General features: G+C 45.7%; 1 protein-coding gene across 1 annotated transcript in view; it reads right to left on the bottom strand.

The window, feature by feature from the left end:
* Positions 1 to 19,641, bottom strand: part of PIWIL4 (piwi like RNA-mediated gene silencing 4) — a 48,595-nt gene that overhangs the window by 13,145 nt on the left and 15,809 nt on the right. The window contains 8 exon segments of the mRNA XM_047753745.1: positions 742 to 814; positions 3,506 to 3,690; positions 4,576 to 4,687; positions 5,249 to 5,366; positions 6,692 to 6,815; positions 13,092 to 13,203; positions 15,261 to 15,458; positions 18,434 to 18,514. Coding sequence (XP_047609701.1) covers positions 742 to 814; positions 3,506 to 3,690; positions 4,576 to 4,687; positions 5,249 to 5,366; positions 6,692 to 6,815; positions 13,092 to 13,203; positions 15,261 to 15,458; positions 18,434 to 18,514 — 1,003 coding nt within the window.

The raw sequence follows: 19,641 nt of genomic DNA, 5'->3' as shown, positions 1-19,641 counted from the left end.
TGGCAATGCAGGAGGAAAATGCCCTCGTGAAGCGGGGCAAGAATTCAGAGGAAGCATAAACATGGGGCCTGAGGTGACATGGGAAACCCTAAACCTTCCAAGACTCTCCTGAAACCCTGGGAGAACACACTGCCCCAACATTTATGGGATACGACGGGAGGTGATTTGTCTTAAATCTTAAGTAAAGATGACCCCTCAACAAGTTGGAAAATATGTAGACATTCAGGAGGCTGAATAGCAACGAGCGTTTAAGAATTAATAATGGAGGAGTTCCCGTTGTGGCGCAGTGGTTAACGAATCCGACTAGGAACCATGAGGTTGCAGGTTCGGTCCCTGCCCTTGCTCAGTGGGTTGGCGATCCGGCGTTGCCATGAGCTGTGGTGTAGGTTGCAGATGCGGCTCGGATCCCGCATTGCTGTGGCTCTGGCGTAGGCCGGTGGCTACAGCTCCAATTAGACCCCTAGCCTGGGAATCTCCATATGCCGCGGGAGCGGCCCAAAGAAATAGCAAAAAGACCAAAAAAAAAAAAAAAAAGAATTAATAATGGAAACATGAAGGGAAATAATATATTGATTAAAATACTAAGATTTGGGGACTCTTTCTTGGGTGCCTGGGAAAATGCACAGCAATTTGCAAACATATCATGGGAGAATATGCTCAAACGCCTTCTTTCAAAGTTGTTAGGTATAAGTAAAAAACAAAATCATACCCCGAAACACAAAAACATTACCCTGTACTCACCAACTGAACCTCAGGATCCACATGCTTCTGTATGGCGTGAAGAAACGCAGCTGGATTTTCTTGTACTTTTATGCTACAGAAAAAGATTAATTTTGAAAATGCGTCATTCTCTTCTTAGTAGCACGAAGTCACATGCAGCTAAAAATAATATTCATCAGTTTTTATAACAGACTATAATTTGAGGGAAAAAAATCATTAAAGTGAAATCCTTTTGAATCTAAAATTGCTTCTCCCACACAAGATAAACCAGAAACATTTAATTAGCATTTTTATTAGTTTAAAAAATAGGTTGTTGAAAAATAAAATTTTTTCCATTGTATAGAGGGTCTGCTACTCAAACAACAATTCTGTTGTTTAAATTGGGGTTGAAAGAGAACTTTCTGGAGTTCCCGCCTTGGCTCAGTGGTTAACGAATCCGACTAGGAACCATGAAATTTCGGATTTGATCCCTGGCCTTGCTCAGTGGGTTAAGAATCCGGCGTTGCCGTGAGCTGTGGTGTAGGCTGACAGCTGCAGCTCCGATTGGACCCCTAGCCTGGGAACCTCCATATGCTGTGAGAAGCGGCCCTAGAAAAAGGCAAAAAGACAAAAAAAAAGTGAACTTTTGAAACCACAAGTCTCAATATCAAACATCTGAAAAAGAGTTCAAGTTAAAGCGAGACTAGCAATTCTCCCCGGGAATTGAAAATAAAAATAATTAGGTTAATTAGATCAAGATATTCAGATAATCTATGATTCAGACGTAAAATTATTTGTTTTTTTCCTTAGTGGTACCGTGTTTGAAGCCTGGAATAGTTAGCGTTAATCAATCAACCGGTGGACAAGTACTTAGCAATGATCAGTTCTGTGCGTACATTATGTTGGGGGCCAGAGGGCTAAAAAAAAATTCCCATGCAGAGGAATTTACATATCTGTTTTCTTGACATAGGTTCAGCCTCTCATATATATATATGAATAGGCTGTCCCAATGCCCAGCAGCCTTTTAACACCTGCCCAGCAGGTGGCAGGGCCACTGTCTGCCACTTGCTGGTTCCAAGGGAACTTCAGGAACGGCTGGCAGTGCTGTTTCAGATGGGTTGCAAACCTATGCTTATAGATCTCATGGGTAAATGGATACTTCATGGAAAAGAAAATGATGGAATAAAAGAACTTTAAAAGAAATCAGGCCAAGAATAGATCATGGGCACTGCCTTGCTGGAATTTGTGTAGGACCCTATGGTGCAAGTCCAAGTTCTTGGACTGTGGCTTCTTTCATGAATCTTTTCCTGCTCTATTACCTCATAGGTTAAGAGAAATTAGAGCAGGTGAAACTCAAACCAGGAGATTTGTTAACAGATTTGATAAGAGGAGAATTCGACACGCCAGTGTAAAATGAGACTTTGGGACAGCTATGGTTTTCAAGAATGCTTGTGATGCTAATGTAATTAATTCATAACCATGTTTAAAGAATAACTTTCCACCCTGCAACTAGGACATGCATCTCCACAACAATGAAGAAAAACAAGTATCTGTTGCTCTCTCCTAAGCATAGCAAGTTATGAAGTAATGTATGACCAACTTTATGGCTTTTCTAAAACAAAACAATATTCAATTTTGAGTATGACTGAGTGTGAATGGATCCCTTAGTAAACTGAAAGCATCATATTTATCTCATTCCACGAAAATGGCATGCTATTTAGCATACAGTAGTAGATACTCAATAAATGTTCAAAGGCTAAAAAAATGACCTTGGTTTTATCAGAAAACTAGCTAGATGACTAATCTTAGGCTATAGTGGAGTTCCCATTGTGGCTCAGTGGTTAGCAAATCTGACTAGCATCCATGAGGACTCAGGTTCCATCCCTGGCTTTACTCAATGGGTTAAGGACCCAGCATTGCCATAAGCTGTGGTGTAGGTCACAGATGCAGCTCGGATCCTGCATTCCTGTGGCTGTGGCATAGGCCAGCAGCTGCAGCTCTGATTTGACCCCTAGCCTGGGAACCTCCATATGCTACAGGGGTGGCCCTAAAAGGAAAAAAAAAAAAAAACTCAGGCTATAGTAACAGAATAAGAAAAACTTATTACAGACATATTTTTACATTAAATTTCAAAACATAAAATCTATCCAATAAGTCAGGAAACTCAACCTTTATTTGTTAATATCCTGTTTGTTATTAAGTTTTATAAATAAGTGATATGGAAGAACTAAGGAAAAGTTGAGGAGGCAATACATGGATTTATTGAAGAATTATACCCTAGCTGGTACTGGAAAGCTGTTGAGGGAATGAGACTACTGCCTAGGAAGAACTATGAAAATAAGGTTTTAAAAAGACCAACATAAGGTCTTTGTTGTGGCTCAGTGGTTAAAGAATCCGACTAGGAACCATGAGGTTGTGGGTTCCATCCCTGGCCTCGCTCAGTGGGTTAAGGATCCAGCGCTGCCGTGAGCTGTGGTGTAGGTAGAAGATGAGGCTCGGATCCCCAGTTTCTCTGGCTGTGGTGCAGGCCGGCAGCTACAGCTCTGATTTGATCCCTAGCCTGGGAACCTCCATATGCCACAGGAGCGGCCCTAAAAAGGGCAAAAAGAAAAAAAAGACGAACATAAACTATATTTTAACTGGATAAAACTTGCCACATCTATCTACTTGTAACTATTTTCTTGGCCCTTTATATTAGGAAATTTTACTGATATAAAGTAACATCTGTAGCTATATCAGCCATTATCTCTAACTAAACCAAATTAATACAAGGGAAAAGTTGGGATGATTTTCAGCATCTCCTCACATTTTGGGGTGATCCACCTTAAATCCCATAGGACTTCCAACTCTTCTCAAGCAGTTCAGAAAGCTCTCCGTCACACTTTCAGCTCTGTTACTAAATATAATCAGCCATTTATTCAAAGACTGTGCACTTAAAATCTTGCAAGCTCGCATATCCTTGGACCAGTCAGCTGCAGACACAGGTTGACACTGGAAAAAATTAAGACCTTGATAGGCTGAATACATTTACTCAGAGTACAATTAAATAAAAAAGACAGTGAGGGGAATTCCTACTGTGGCTCAGCGGAAACAAATGAGGATGTGGGTTCCATCCCTGGCCCCGATCAGTGGGTTAAGGATCTGCCGTTGCTGTGAGCTATGGTGTAGGTCACAGACGCAGCTCTGATCCCGTGTTGCTTTGGCTGTGGCGTAGGCTGGCAGCTTATAGCTCCAATTGGACCCCTAGCCTGGGAACCTCCACATGCTGCAGGTGCAGCCCTTAAAAAGAAAGAAAGAAAGAAAGAAAGAAAGAAAGAAAGAAAGAAAGAAAGAAAGAAAGAAAGAAAGAAAGAAAGAAAGAAAGAAAGGAAGGAAGGAAGGAAGGAAGGAAGGAAGGAAGGAAGGAAGGAAGGAAGGAAGGAAGGAAGGAAGGAAGGAAAACAGAGGGGAGCTCCTGCTGTGGCTCAACAGGTTAACAACTCAACTGGTATCCATGAGGACAAGAGTTTGATCCCCAGCCTCACTCAGTGGGTTAAGGATCCAGCGTTGCCATGAGCTGTGACGTTAAGTCGCAGGGTAAGTCGCTCAGATCTGGCATTGCTAGGGCTGTGGTGTAAGCCAGCAGCTGCAGCTCTGATTCAACCCCTCACCTGGGGACTTCCATGTGGCATGGGTGTGGCCCTAAAAAAAGAAATGAAAAGGCAAAAGGAAACCTGAGGGACCTGCAGGTTTGGAGCAAAGGAAGAGAGGAGATGTGGCCATGGAGAAACCAAATGAATATTACATTATAAAGCCCACTAGTCACTCTCACATATGAGCAAACGGACACGCGTTTAGGAAAATACTTGCAAATGAAAATAAAATCAGAACACTTACTATATGGTCTTGCATGAGGATTTTTTCTGAAGGCACGACCCGGCCAGTCAGAGACATCTGGGATCCGAAGCGCAGCCCCCAGGTCTCGAGCTCAAAACGAGCATCCTTGTTTCTGTGGAGAGGTGAGTTTTAAATCATTAAAGTGCTTATTTTCGAATGAATTTTAATCATTAAAGACAGAATTATAACTCTCTGAACCATCCAGAGACAGATTTATTTATTTATTTTTTGTTTCTTATTTTTTTGAGAATTCCTGGCCTCTATTTCTACTTACCCTTTTCCCCCTGCTCAAGAGAGTTAGAGGAAGACTGGGCCCACGGTGGACACGCAGAGATGGAAAGGCTCTGGTGTGGCCCCAGGGGTGGCAAAATGGGCCTTTAAGCCAGAAAGCCCAGGCTTCGACTCTCAGTGATGACATGTAATAACATGTGACCTTGAGCAAACTCCGAAACGCTTTTAAAGCCATGGTTTCTTTTTTGGCAAAATGTAGGACTAATTACATTCATTCCCAATCCATAGGGTTGATGTAAAGATTAAACACAATACACAGACAGGGCTGCCACACTGCCTGGCTCATGCTAAGTGCTTAATAAAGGCAAGATATTATTCCTGGTAACAAGCTAGTTAATAAAGAGATGCTGTGGTGCGTCTGGATGTGGAGCTGTCCCCATACCTCTGGATGTCATCTGCGAGCCTGGCCACACGCTGCTGCCTTCCCAGAGGACCGAGACGCGTTTCCTGGGCCACAGCCTTCATCAGCTGGAAATCAGAGGTTGCCCGGCCGGGAAGCCCTATTCATTGTGAATGAAAACGAAGAAAAAATGAACAGGCCTTGATGTAACTCCGGCCCATCTCAGGCACAGGGTAATAAAACTTTTCACTTAAACTGAATCAGCCTCACCATCTGGACGGCACCATCCAATAGCAATGAGAGCCACATGGCATTTAAATTTTTCGAGAAACCACATTTTTAAAAAGCCAGAAAGAAACAGATGCAATTATTCAAATAGTATATATCACTTAATTCCGTATATTCAAAATATTATCAACATGTAACCAATATAAAAACATTGTTAATGAGGGCGTTTCCACATTAACTGCATCTTAGACATCCACCTTGTCTTTGACAGTGCTCGCCCATCTAAGCCCCGAGCCTTGCTAGACACCTGTCAAGTGCTCAGTGAACACATCGCTAGAGGCTACCATGGAAATTGCAGATCTGAAAGGTCAGAGTAACCCTAAAAACAGACATTCCTCCCCACAAGGCTGATGTCCTTATTAACTTTTCTAATCACAAAAGAAATACATACACATCATAACCGATCCGAGCAATACAAAAAGGTAAAATGTAGGAAGTCCTCCCTTCTTAGCCTCACCTTGGCAACCAGAGGAATGTGATGAAAAGTGCCTGAGACAAGTTATTCAGATTCTACAATGAGTGGAGTTTACCTTCTGGAAGCTCATGCAGAAAGAAAGTAAGGATCATTTTGGCACCCAAAGAATACACCTGAAGAAAATTAAAGTCCTGTAGTTTCCTAAACTAGCGACATTCCAAAAAAACGAGGGCGAGCAGCTCAGTTTTAGGAAAATACCTGGAAGTCAGTTTAACATCAAAGTAACAAATGGAGGAGTTCCTGTTATGGCTCAGTGGAAACGAATCCAACGAGCATTGATGAGGATGCAGGTTCGATCCCGTGCCTTGCTCAGTGGGTTAAGGATCCAGCATGGCCGTGAGCTGTGGTGTAGGTCCCAGACATGGCTCGGATCCCATGTTGCTGTGGCTGTGGCGTAGACCAGCAGCTACAGCTCTGATGGGACCCTAGCCTGGGAACTTCCGTATGCCACAGGTGTGGCCCTAAAAAGACCAAAAAAAAAAAAAAAAGTAACTAATGGAAAACACAAGATAGAGGAAATGTAACTTTCAGGGTGCCAAGCAATTTCCAAGGGCACTCTATCCTCCCACGTTCTCTACAATCAAAGAAATAACTTAAAGGGCCATCCTCCATGGATTAAATTAGAGCTCTGGCACTCAGCTAACTTAAGGAGGTTCTCCCCACGGCTAGGTGTCAGGAGTCTGTGATGGCGAGCCTGATGGAGTATAAAACATAAACCTTACCTGTTAGATAGCAGAGCTCGGGAATCAGGTGGATCATCCGAGCCTCAGTGTCATCATTTCTCTTGCTTTTCAACAGACTCACAAGCACTGGCTGGCTTAGGTCAGATAAGGTAATGTCATATTGCTACAGAATGGAAAAGGAAGGAAGGAAAAGTTAACATAGAAATACCGTAAAATGCGCATCCCTGCGTATAAGCAGCAAGGTCATATCAAGGTGAATAAACAATCCTTTTCAATAGAGAAAAAAAAGAAGGTCTCCACCAATCCCTATGGTTACCTACTCCTTTCTACTTCCTTTCCAGGACCTTTCCACTCTTTTTTTTCTTGGCTTCGCCCATGGCATGTGGACGTTCCCAGGTCAGGGGTTGAACCTGGGCCACAGCAGTGACAACACCAGATCCTTACTGTGCTGAGCCACTAGGGAACGCCTCCACAGGACCTATCTTTTATACTTCAGGGCCAGTTTCATAATTTTATTATTGTTTATAACGCAACACTGTTTGTTTTTTCTCTCTTCTTTTTAGGGCTTCACCTGCAGCATAGGGAGGTTTCCGGGCTAGGGGTCAAATTGGAGCTGCAGCTACCAGCCTACACCACAGCCACAGCAATGCCAGATCCAAACTGCATCTGCAACCCACACTGCAGCTCAAGGCAAGGCCAGATCCTTAACCCCCTGAGCAAGGGCAGGGATCAAATCCGCACTCTCACAGATACTAGTCAGGTTCTTAACCCGCTAAACCACAACAGGAACTCCGACACTGTTTTTGTTTGTTTGTTACTCCCTTCCCTGCTCTCTTCTGAGTTCATCCAGAGTCAAACAGCCTGCAGATGGCTCCATCCTTAGTGCAAAGACCCCACTGCGGCTGACTCAACAGCCACATTTCCATCATTGGAGACTGAGGCAGACCTCCCCAGGCATAATTAACAGGTTCTAAGTATCTGTGTTCCTTTGGAAAATACCTATACACAAGCTGGAGGCAAGGGTTATACTGAGTCAACCTCAGATTCCCCAAAAGAGCACGACTGTCCTTACGTCTCAGGACAGTATGATGTTAGAGGGAAGCAGGTTTGAGGTCTGACGAACGTAAACCTGAGCCACAGCTCTTCTCCTTACTTGGAACGTGACATTGAGGGAGTTACTGACCCTTCCTCATCTGTGGAATGGGGGGCACAGGGGCTCAGAGGTGTCCCCAGTAAACCACAAGGTATAAGGGCTCCTCGGCAATCATTAGCTCCTACCCCACCCCATTTCCTTGGTAAACTTGAATTTCAACATTCTCACCTTGCTAGGAGTTCATTTACCTTCCAAAGGCAAAGGTTCCCATTCACACTCATTCCCAGCATAACTTACTCAACACTGATGACAGAACGACTGGAATTAGAATTTACAAAATGCCCCGGACTAAGCGATGATGACATCAAAAATTGCAATTAAGGAGGCCAGAAGTGAGTGTTTCCCTACTCAATAAGGACTTTAAGTCATTAAAATAAAAAACAGGAATTCCCTTTGCAGCTCAGTGGGTTAAACACCCAACATTGTCTCTGTGAGGGTACAGGTTCAGTCCCTGGTCTTGCTCAGTTGTTAAGGATCCAGCGTTGCCACAAGCTGCCACGTAGGTCACAGATACAGCTTGGATCTGGTGTTGCTGTGGCTGTGATGTAGGCCTGCAGCTGCAACTCAGATGTGGCCTCTGGCCCAGGAACTTTCATATGCTACAGGTGCAGCCATAAAAAGAAAAAAAAAATTTTATTTAAAAAAATAAAAAATAAAAAACAATTTAGGAAAAAGAAATTTAAAAATGGTGATTTCAGCAATGCTATAACTGAAAAGCTTGAGAAGTCTTCATAGAAAGAGTGTTGTCATACACAACTTCATTAATTCACATCTCGTGCTTCCTATATCCCAGGAGCTACAGGAATAAGATAAGAGGCACAGTCCCTGCCTTCACATATAACGACAGCATCTACAAAGCAAGGCAGAAGCACAATATAATATAATATCCACTAAGCACGTACATGTTTCCCCCTCGAATCTTAACAACAAACCCATGAGTCAAATGCTATCATCATCCCCTTCACAGATGACCAAACACCATCCGAAATCAAAGAACTTTTCCAAGGTCCCATAACTGGAAGTCAGCAGAGCCAGGATTCATCCCTTAAGACTTGGGTCCCTGGCAAGGAGTGGGGACAGGGTGGTAGGGAAAATATTTTATGGCTGGTAAATCAGAGAAAAGGCTTCACGAAGGAGGTGGAATCCAAGAGAGCACTTTGAAGAAAACATGGAAGCACAAGGAGTTCCCAGAACAGCTCGAGTAAAACGGGGACATGAAGAGAAGAGAGGAAGAGAGAGTTCTGTTCACCCGGGCATGGCCATGAATACGCCCCACTAAGCTCTGGCAGGAGGTGAACTTTACTCTCTCCTGTGCCCCCACTTTCTGAGCATTTGAAAATATTTTTCATGATAAGATAAAATAGAGAAATACGAAGGTCAATATCAAGATGCCTTCCATTTTTTTTTTGTTGTTGTTTTTTTAGGGGCACACTCACAGCATATAGAGGTTCCCAGGCTAGGGGTCTAATCAGAGCTGCAGCTGCCAACCTCTGCCACAACCACAGCAAGGCTGGATCCAAGCCACATCTGTGACCTCCACCATAGCTCACGGCAATGCTGGATCCTTAACCCACTGAGCGAGACCAAGGATCGAACCCACATCCTCATGGATACTAATCAGGTTCTTAACCCACTGACCACAACAGGAACTCCAAGATGCCTTCCACTTTGAAAGCTGACTACATCAAAATTGATCGTTCCTTTCCTGGGACAGAGAGGAGGACATTCTAGAAAGTGGCCCCATTTTGTTCTTTTTCTCCCTAATTACAATATATACGCAGCACACCACAACTCTTTACAGAGAAAGTGAGGGGGATTTTATCATGATTCCCTTTTCAGAATGTCACAGGTCCTAAAATACATTAAAGAAAAATGAATTCAACCATGCAGGAGAAAAGCCAAATGTTTAACAAACTTTGTGTTTAATAAACAAACACATATGGAGCACAGTTCTGCACAAGATGCTCTGCCAAATGCCAAACGCCATCCGAGTTCTTTAGGGAAAACATGTTCCAGAAGCAATGTGATCTGCGCTACAAATGCTCAGAGAGAGAATGGCCAGCTCGTCTGTGAGTGTGTGACAGGCAGCAAAGTCAGAAAGGACTTCAGGAACTAGATGACATTTGACCTTGACCTAGTATTTCACCAGGTGGGGAAGAGGAAAGGTACAGCATGGCTTTATGCCAGTGTCTCTTGGACATGAGTAAAGGCTGAGTGACAGCAAGTAGAGGGGGGGTGGATGGCAGCGTGGAGGCACGGTGGGAATGCCGTGCGGGTGAGGTTAAGGGGTGGGATGGAGTCAAACAGCGTGATGCTGGAGTTGAAGGCTGTTTACCCGGTGCTCACTACCTGCAGGCACCAGATGAAAAGCTCAGCTCAGACTAGTACCTGGGTTAGCGCTTCCCCGGCGCCATGAAGGCTGACAGATGGCTCCCTTGACAGAGGCTCCACCATTAGTGACTTGCCCAAGGTTACACAGCTAGTGCCGGGACCACCTCATTTCAGAGGTTAGGCTCTTTACCGCATTTCTGGGCAGCATTTCAGAAAGGTCTCTCTGGAAGCAGTGAGGATGATGGGTCCCAGTGAGGAGAGGGCTGGGGTGAGGAAACCACAAAGGGGGCTGTGATCCCCAGGACAGAAATCTCTGAGAGGCTCTGCACTAATGCAGTGGGGACAGGGCTGGGGAGGGGGAAGGGGACAGGGCTGGGGAGGGGTGATGGGTCTGGGGAGGGGGAGAGGGGTCAGGGGCCTGACATAGCTGGGGAGGGGGGACAGTGCTGGGAAGGGGAGGGGGGACATGGCTGGGAAGGAGAAGGGGGTCCAGGGAGAACTCAAGGATAAAGGAGGCAGAATTCATCTTGGTGACAACTGAACAAGGAGGTGTGGGTGAAGGAGAGGAAGAAAGCACCGTGATTTCCCGAGAGGCAGAATTCCAAGGAGAAGCAGGAGTGGGAAAGAGTGGATTCAGTCTGAATGATGTTAGTTTAAGTGCCTGCGGGATATTTGTGCAAATACGGTCTGAAAACGCAGATGGGGAATGAGGGCAAGGCAAAAATGTTGTATTTGAACGATCTCAAAATATGAAGAAAAGATCCTACCTAGGGGACCGTGGTGAATGATAGTATTTAGTGTCCAGGGGAAAGCAGGGGGTGTCCAGGGGGTGGGGTGGGGTCAAAGGAGGCGGGGGAAGACCGCCTTCCAGGGATGGGCTGAGGGGCCAAGGCAGAGAGTTCTGCTCGGTGGGAGTGGTCACTAGCATCCAAAGCCACCCAAAGCCCCTTAAAATAAGAAGTCAACTTATTTTAAGAAGTCAAGTAACTGACCTTGACCTTAGAGAACTACTTCCATAGCAGCAGAACCAGATACCAGACGGCTGAGGTTTCAGGAAGGAAGAACTAAAGAGGCGCTCAGATCTAGTTAGACGACCTTCCACAGAAATGAGCTGAGGAGGAGATCACCTTTCTTGAAGGTGTAGAAAGGTTAAGGCCAGGTTTTGCTTTATGTTTGTTTTTGGTTTTCAAACAGCAGTGAGGGAGTCCCCATCAAGGAGCAGTGGAAACAAATCTGACTGGGAACCATGAGGTTGCGGGTTCGATTCCTGGCCTTGCTCAGTGGGTTAGGGATCCGGCATTGCCATGAGCTGTGGTGTAGGTCACAGATGCAGCTCGGATCTGGTGTGGCTGTGGCTGTGGCATAGGCCAGCCGCTGTAGCTCCGATTCAACCCCTGGCCTGGAACCGCCATGTGCTTGGGATGTGGCCCTAAAAGGCAAAATAGGAGTTCCCGTCGTGGCTCAATGGTTAACGAATCCGACTAAGAACCATGAGGTTGCAGGTTGGATCCCTGGCCTTGTTCAGTGGGTTAAGGATCTGGCGTTGCTGTGAGCTGTTGTGTAGATTGCAGACGCGGCTCGGATCCCGCGTTGCTGTGGCTCTGGTGTAGGCCAGTAGCTGCGGCTCCGATTGGACCCCTAGACTGGGAACCTCCATATGCCACAAGAGCGGCCCAAGAAATGGCAAAAAAAAAGGGGGGGGGCAAAATAAATAAGTAAATAAAACAGCAGTGAGCTTTTGGAGACTGGACTATGACAGCACATTAAAGAGAAGGCGCCTCTGAAAGGAACTGTTCGGATGGACAGTGGGGATGAGAGATGTGTCATCCTTATAAATCAGGCTCCCAGAGTCAGCAGGAGATTCCATCAGTGAATGTTTGAGTATCTACGACCTGCACGATACCGAGCTAGCCCTTGGTGTCAGAAATCAAGAGCTCCAAGCTGAGAGAGGAAGTCCAGCCGTTCAGGTCCTGCCACGATAGCTGGGAGCACTAAGTGCAGGCAGGACAGCCCTGGGCAGAGTGTCAGGACGTCTCGGAAGAGGCGACTTCCAAGCTGCATATTGAAGGGTGTTCAGTGACTGGCTGGCTGTGAATGCACATCCGGGAAGAGGAAGCCCCATGTGTGAAAACACACAGGGGCGTTAGGGACTCAGGGAACCACAGAGGGCGAGCACAGCAGGACGTGGTGAGGAAATGGGACATCAGTGATGAGGGGCCAGAGGTGGGGAGAGGCCAGAGCGTAAAGGGCCTTGAAAATTTTGCTCACCGGCTTAGATCTGGCTTCTAAGGCTATAAGGAGCCGTGGAAATATGTAAGGCAGGGAGGTGACATTATTAGATATGCTTATTAAATTTTATTTATTTATTTATTAGGGCTGTAGCTGTGGCATATGGAAGTTCCTAGGCAAGGGCTCGAATCTGCACTGCAGTTGCCAGCCTGCACCACAGCCATATCAATGCTGGATCCGAGCTGTATCTGACCTACACCACAGCTCACGGCGACACCAGATCCTTAACTCACTGATCAAGGCCAGGGGTCGAAACTGCATCCTCACAGATACTAGTCAGCTTCTCAGCCCAATGAGCCTGTTTATTTATTTTCAGCCACACCCTCAGCGTGTGGACGTTCCCAGGCCAGGGATGAACCTGTGACACAGCAGTAACCAGAGTCACAGCAGTGACAATGCCGGATCCTTATCCCACTGAGCCACCCGGGAGCTCCTAGATAAGCTTCTAAGAGATAGCTCAGACGACAGGAGGGACAGCTGGCAACAGGATGAGGGCCTGAACCAAGCCAGGGGTGGTAGCGATGGAGGGGAAGGGACAGGTCAGAGAATTATGTTGGAGGCAGACTCAGCCTGATGGTCCAGGGGACTCTGGAGACTGGAGAGGAATTGGGAGACCCCTGTGAGCCGAAAGGAAGGGTCATGAGGCTGAAGGAAGACAAGTCCGACCTGCTTGTAGTAATCCACGTAGGTGGTCTCAGTGCCATCCCGCTTCTGGAACGTGTGTGTGGGCTTCACGGACCAGTCAATGTCATCGATGCGATAGGTCTTGTTATTGTATCTGGTAAATGCAAGAAATCTTTAAGTTCTTCTCCCAAATCCCCCAGGCTCAGTGGCAAGGTCACGACAGCTTTAATTCAGAGTATTCTCTAGAATTTCAGAAATTATGAAAGATAGTAATTCAAGAATAATCACTTTTAAAAAAATGATCAGCTCTCATCCAAGCAGAGCATGAATTTATAATAACTTCCTTTGACAAGAAGACCTCTATATTCCAAAAACACCAGCGGAAGCATCCTTAGACCCATCATGTGCTTTTCTCACTGAGATGCTGCAACTTCAGGGAAATCATTCTTAAATGTTCAGAGGCCAAAGCCTTGCTCAAAACTTTCCCATCAGCTCCTGGAGTCACTCAGATTTTCTTAATTCCCTGCTAGTTTTTCTGATTAAAAACTACCCCAAGAGGAGTGCCTGTTGTGGCTCAGCAGTAATGAATCCAACTAGTATCCATGAGGACGTGGGTTCGATCCCTGGCCTCACTCAGTGGGTTAAAGAACTGGTGTTGTCATGAGCTATGGTATAGGCCGAAGTTGTGGCTCAGAGCCAGCAGCTACAGCCCTGATTAGACCCCTAGTCTGGGAACCTTCATATGCTGCAGGTGTGGTCCTAAAAAGACAAATGAATTAAAATAAAATAGTACTCCAAGAAGGCTGATTGGCCACAATTGTGGCAGCCTACTTAACCTCCCATCGAAGGCTGGTCCTGCACAAAACTGGTCCTGCAGGTGGGCTAAGGTCATCTAAGCCCTTTCCCCCCTTCAGCGAGCACTGTGGCCTGAAGCATCCTCTCAGGCTGCCCCAGCCTGGGGACAGAAACCTCCTTGTCAAGCTTCTCCAAGGCTCTTGGTACCTTGCAAGGTGGCTTTGAAATAGTGTGATAAACTAATTCATGATCTTGACAGCAGAATAAGGGGGGGAGCATGGAATTCAACTAATGCCACCTCTCTGCTCTATAACCTAGAAATTTTAAGCCAGACTAGAAGAAGGTTAGTGGGTTCTCTGAAAAAAAAAAAAAAAGTGTCCATGGGTGTTCCCACCAGGGCTCAGCGGAAACAAACCTGACTAGTACCCATGAGGATGCTGGTTCGATCCCTAGCTTCCATCAGTGGGTTATGGATCTGGCGTTGGCGTGAGCTGTGGTGAGGTTGCAGATGTGCCTTGGATCTGGTGTTGCTGTGGCTCTGGTGTAGGTGGGCCAGCAGCTATAGCTCCGATTAGACCCCCAGCCTGGGAACCTCCATATGCTGTGGGTGTGGCCCTAAAAAGGCAAAAAAAAAAAAAGTCACCTAACTGCCCATGTTCCATTCAGTTCAATGTGCACTGAGGGCAAAACAGACAGAGATAAACCCACAGACTTGAAAGGGCTCAGCCCAGGGACTCCATAATCTTATAGCAAAGATGAGACACGGACCTGATGTTCCACCCTGTTTTTACAGAACCAAACTTGGGTCCGTTCGCCCACGTGAAGGAAAGCCCATCCACTGACCCCGGATTGTGGTGAAGGGAAGTGCACCAGATACTGTTATCCCCGTGCTTCAGAGGGGAGCTGACGCAGAGGACATGGGGCTGGGGTCTTCCTGGGAAGGCCCCATAGGGTCCGGCTCGGTTACACTGTGATGTAATGAAATGAAATAAAGTGGGTCCGAAGAGGTTGCTCTAAGCCCTGGGCTTTGGGAGAAGCACAGGGGCAGGAACCGAATAATTCCAACTGAGTGGACAGGTGGGGGCTTCAGAAAAGCAGTAACGACTGGGAGGCTCTATAGGAGTAGAATCTACAAGGCAGAACTAGGGAGGCGGCATCCAGCAGCCAGCCTGGGGCAGCAAAGCACAGACCGCGGGGGATCCGGGGAGGGGGTACAGCAGGAGAAAGGAACTGCGGCCAGCCCCCCACACCCCATGGGGAAGCCTGAACTCTAGACAATGCAGACGACCAGGTCTAAACCTGGGTGAGGAGGCTGATCGGATCCGTGCTCAGGCAGTGCCCGATGCTATTCCCGTTCCTACGTGGCATAAATAGCACATTCTCTAGAGAAAAATCTATTTCAATGCAGGCTTTTACCTTGTGAGGACAATGAGCCCAAGCAGCTCTTTCTCACACGTCTCGATAAAGCAGGACCTGCCGGTCTTGTGGCAGAGATCAGTCATGAACTCCAGAACCGTCTCGTTCCGGAGTATTTTATAACTCACATCAGCACTAAACAGGAGCCTGCTTTCAAAATGTGATACTGAAACGGCGAACCCAGGCCAAAGGGATAATCTTAAAAAATAAAAATACGCATTTTTCAGTAAATGGTTTAAATGTTAGAGAAACATTGTTCAATGGTGATTTTACACTTCCATTCTCTGGATTTTATGAAACCGTCTTTCTTTAGTCTGATTTCTGTCAGTGGCTGACGAATCCCTTTTAGTTCTTTTCAGCTAGAATGTCTTTAAAGATATATTTAGGATAAAATACATTCCTCTAGAGCTGCATTTCTGCATTTCTCAACCTTGGCACTGTTGACATTTGGGCTGGATAATTCTTTGCTAGGAGCTGTCCTGCCAGTGCAGGATTTTAGCAATATCCCTGGCCTCTATCTACGAAGTGTCACAAGCTGTGACAACCAAAAACACCTGCAGACCTTGCCGAATGTTCCCTGGAGAGCAAAATTGCTCCGGACTGGGAACACAGCTATAGGGTTAATCTGTTTATGGAGCTCTCTGGCCCAGCATGCAAACACTTAGGCTCAGAAAAGCACCCTGACTCACTGGTGGAGACAATGCATAGACTTACTAATGAGAATGTACCACATACAGCTGAACCAAGCAAACTATCGCTGGCTACAACTCCTTTGATGAATATCATGGTCTGAAGTCTTGGAATAAGAAAAAAAACTACGGAAGGAGCATGAAAAAATAGACAAATATTTTTAAAATAGTTCCTGGGAGTTCCCGCTGTGGCACAACAGGATGGGTGGCATCTCTGTGCACCAGGATGGATGTTCCATCCCGTCAGGCACAGCGGGTTAAGGATACAGTGTTGCCGCAGCTGTGGCGTAAGTTGCAACTGCAGCTCAGATCTGATCCCCCGCGGGGAACTCCATATGTGGCAGGGCAGCGGAAATAATAATAATAATACTTTCTTCTTATATTTTGTGGACTTCATTCACCATGATACGAGCACCAGCCTTCAGCATGGACACTAGGACCAACTCCAGCTCAGCACACACCAGACCCACGAGAATTGCTAAACCAGGTGGAGAGAAAAGCGACAGGGATGAATGAATAAGATGCTTTACACAGATCACCCCGACACACTAAATTAATGCACAGAAACCCCACCTTTCCCTCCACCTGGTGGAAGACCAAACACCCTGCCCCCATCTTCTATGTTTTACCCGCAGATCGTCCTTGACTTATGATGGGTCTTCACCTTGATAAACCCAACATAAATTGAAAATATCCCGTGTCGAAAATGCATTCAACATACCTAACCTACTGAACATCTGAGCCCAACCCACTCAACATGCTCAGAACACTGACATTAGCAGACCCCGTTGGGCAAAATTATTCAACACGAAGCCTATTTTATAATCAAGTCTTGAGTTTCTCATGTCACTTATCTAATACTGTACTGAAAGTGAAAAACAGAATAGTTACAAGGGTACGGACTGCGTGTCTGTTTACTGGCTATTTACCCCCAGGATCCCATGGCTGCCTGGGATCATGCCCTGCCTCTGCCCAACATCATGACAGAGTGTCACACCACATATGGAGAGCCCGGAGAAGATAAACACTCACAATTCAAGGGATGCTTTCTGGATGTGTATCACTTTCACATCATCATAAAATTGAAATGTCCTTGGAGTTCCCGTCGTGGCTCAGTGGTTAACGAATCCGACTAGGAACCATGAGGTTGTGGGTTCGATCCCTGGCCTTGCTCAGTGGGTTAAGGATCTGGCGTTGCCGTGAGCTGTGGTGTAGGTTGCAGACACAGTTCGGATCCCGTGTTGCTGTGGCTGCGGCATCAGCCGGCAGCTACAGCTCCAATTAGACCCCTAGGCTGGGAACCTCCATATGACACGAGAGAGGCCCAAGAAAATGGCAAAAAGACAAAAAAAAAAATGAAATGTCGTTACATGGAACCATCCTAAGTCAAGGAACATCTGTATTTCTCACTTGGGTTCCTGGTTGCTTCTGTATTTGGCTCAACCACATATTTTGGAGAACTGAGTAATAACCAGTTTAAGACCCAGCTGACCACCTTCCCTGCCGCATCAACTTCCCAGTTGAGGGTGAAAATTCTGCAAGTGTTCCTGACAGTTCTATCCTTTGTTAGGGTGGCTTAGCCTAGTGGCTTGTGTGGCCTCTGCTTACCCGATAATTTCCTATCGACCACCCTGGTGGTGCTAACTTTATGTCAGCATGAAAACAGAGCACCAGGAGTTTCCATTGTGGCAAAGCAGGTTAAGAACCAAACATGGTGTCTGTGAGGATTTGGGTTCAATCCCTGGCCTCACTCAGTGGGTTAAGAAAATGGCGTTGCCATAAACTGCTGCGTAGGTGGCAGATGCAGCTTGGATCCCGTGTTTCTGCGGCTATGGTGTAGGCTGATATCTTTAGCTCTGATTCGACCCCTAGCCCAGGAACCTCTACATGCCACAGGCATCACCCTAAAAAGAAAACAAATCACAAGCTATGTGGTATAACATAATACAGCTTATTCTTCTCTCATTACTTTTTTTTTTTATGGCCACACCCAAGGCATATGGAAGTTCTCAGGCTAGGGGTCAAATTGGAGCTGCAGTTGCCAGCTTACGCCATAGCCAGAGCAATGCTGGATTCAAGCTGAGTCTTCGACCTACACCACAACTCACAGCAACCACTGGATCCTTAACCCACTGAGGGAGGCCGGGAATCGAATCCAGATCTTCATGTATACTAGTCAGGTGCATTAGCGCTGAGCCACAACAGAACTCCATGCTCTCATTATTACTTGTCATACACAGAAAACTCAGTTTATAAATTCCTTCTAGGATTTATGGTAATGACCCAGCACACTAATAAAAGAAAACAGGCTGCTAGCTTTTGACTTTCACCATTCTATAAAAAAATTTGAAAATTAAAAAAATCCATTACTTTTCATACCATTGGTGTCTCTCATAGGAGGCATAATGGTATAATATTGCATCATAAATTATGATGTTCACATTAGAACAATTTCAGTGTAACAGAAAATATAAATAAACCTACTTGTGCTGGGGAATTTCCACCGGCTCAGAAGGCTTATAGAAGTTCCGTCCAATTTGGTACATGGACAACTTTTTTAAGATCCTGCAAGTATATATGTTTTAAATCATTGTTAAGCATGAATCAACAACAGTATACTTCTAAGTTTGTACCCATGCCCACATAAAAATAGTAGAAAATCCAGAACTCTTATTGTTATAATGCTGGAAGGGTTTAGCTACTAAATACAGACATGGGTGTGTATATAAAAACTATCCCTTTATATTTGGGGATGACACAAGTGGAATGCGATCTACCTGTCTGGGTTTAACTCCAGTGATAACGAGGTGATCACTTAGCAGTTCTGACTGTGATTGTTGGTTGGATGGGGTGAGACAAGCCATGTCCACAGGCTCTTCAGGTCCCTTCCCTATTTTGAGATGGGTGGTCCTTCTGTCTTTTTTTGTATAGTTACTTTACAGTGTTGTGTTAGTTAATTTCAGAGGTACAGCAAAGTGATTCAGTTATATATTGTTTTTCAGATTCATTTCCATTACAGGTTATTATAAGATAATGAATATGGTTCGCTGCACTACACAGGTCCTTGCTGTTTGTCTGTTTCACATATGGCAGTGTGTGTATGTCAGTCCCAAACTCCTGGTTTCCCTCTCCCCTCAATTCCCTTGGGTAACCCTAAGTTTGTTTTTTATGTCTGTGAGTCTATTCCTGTTTCATAAATAAGTTCATTGGTATCGTTTTTTTAGATTCTACATATAAGTGACTTCTTAAGATTTGTCTTTCTGTGTCTGACTTCACTTAGTATGATAATCTCTGCGTCCATGTTCTCTGGATGGCATGTTTCTAGAAAGAGGAAACAATGCGTCTGGGTGAGTGGGCAGTTCTTTCTGTGCCTGCTCAGCAAACCCCAGGCTCCCCTGTGCTCATCCTGTCCAGAGGCTACTGCTGAGCAAAGGGCTCGAATCTTAGATTTTTAACAGATCCTAGGGGCCCACACAAGTAGCAGGAAAACAGAGCTTCTCGCCTTCTGGGCTCCCACGGGTCATGTGGGAAGCTTGCCAAAGCTGTGGATTTTCAGGCCCTACCCATGATCTTCTGTGCATTAGCTCCAATGAGGGGCTGGGGAATCTGTATTTTGTCAAGGGCCACCCCACACCCAAGTTGACACAGAAGCGAGTGATCCTCAGATCAGATTGAAGATCACTGAAAAGCTC

Source organism: Phacochoerus africanus, chromosome 11 (assembly GCF_016906955.1).
Source record: "Phacochoerus africanus isolate WHEZ1 chromosome 11, ROS_Pafr_v1, whole genome shotgun sequence".
NCBI classification, from domain to species: domain Eukaryota; kingdom Metazoa; phylum Chordata; class Mammalia; order Artiodactyla; family Suidae; genus Phacochoerus; species Phacochoerus africanus.
Note: the sequence above shows the minus strand (reverse complement) of the source record. Positions and strands in the feature narration are given on the sequence as shown.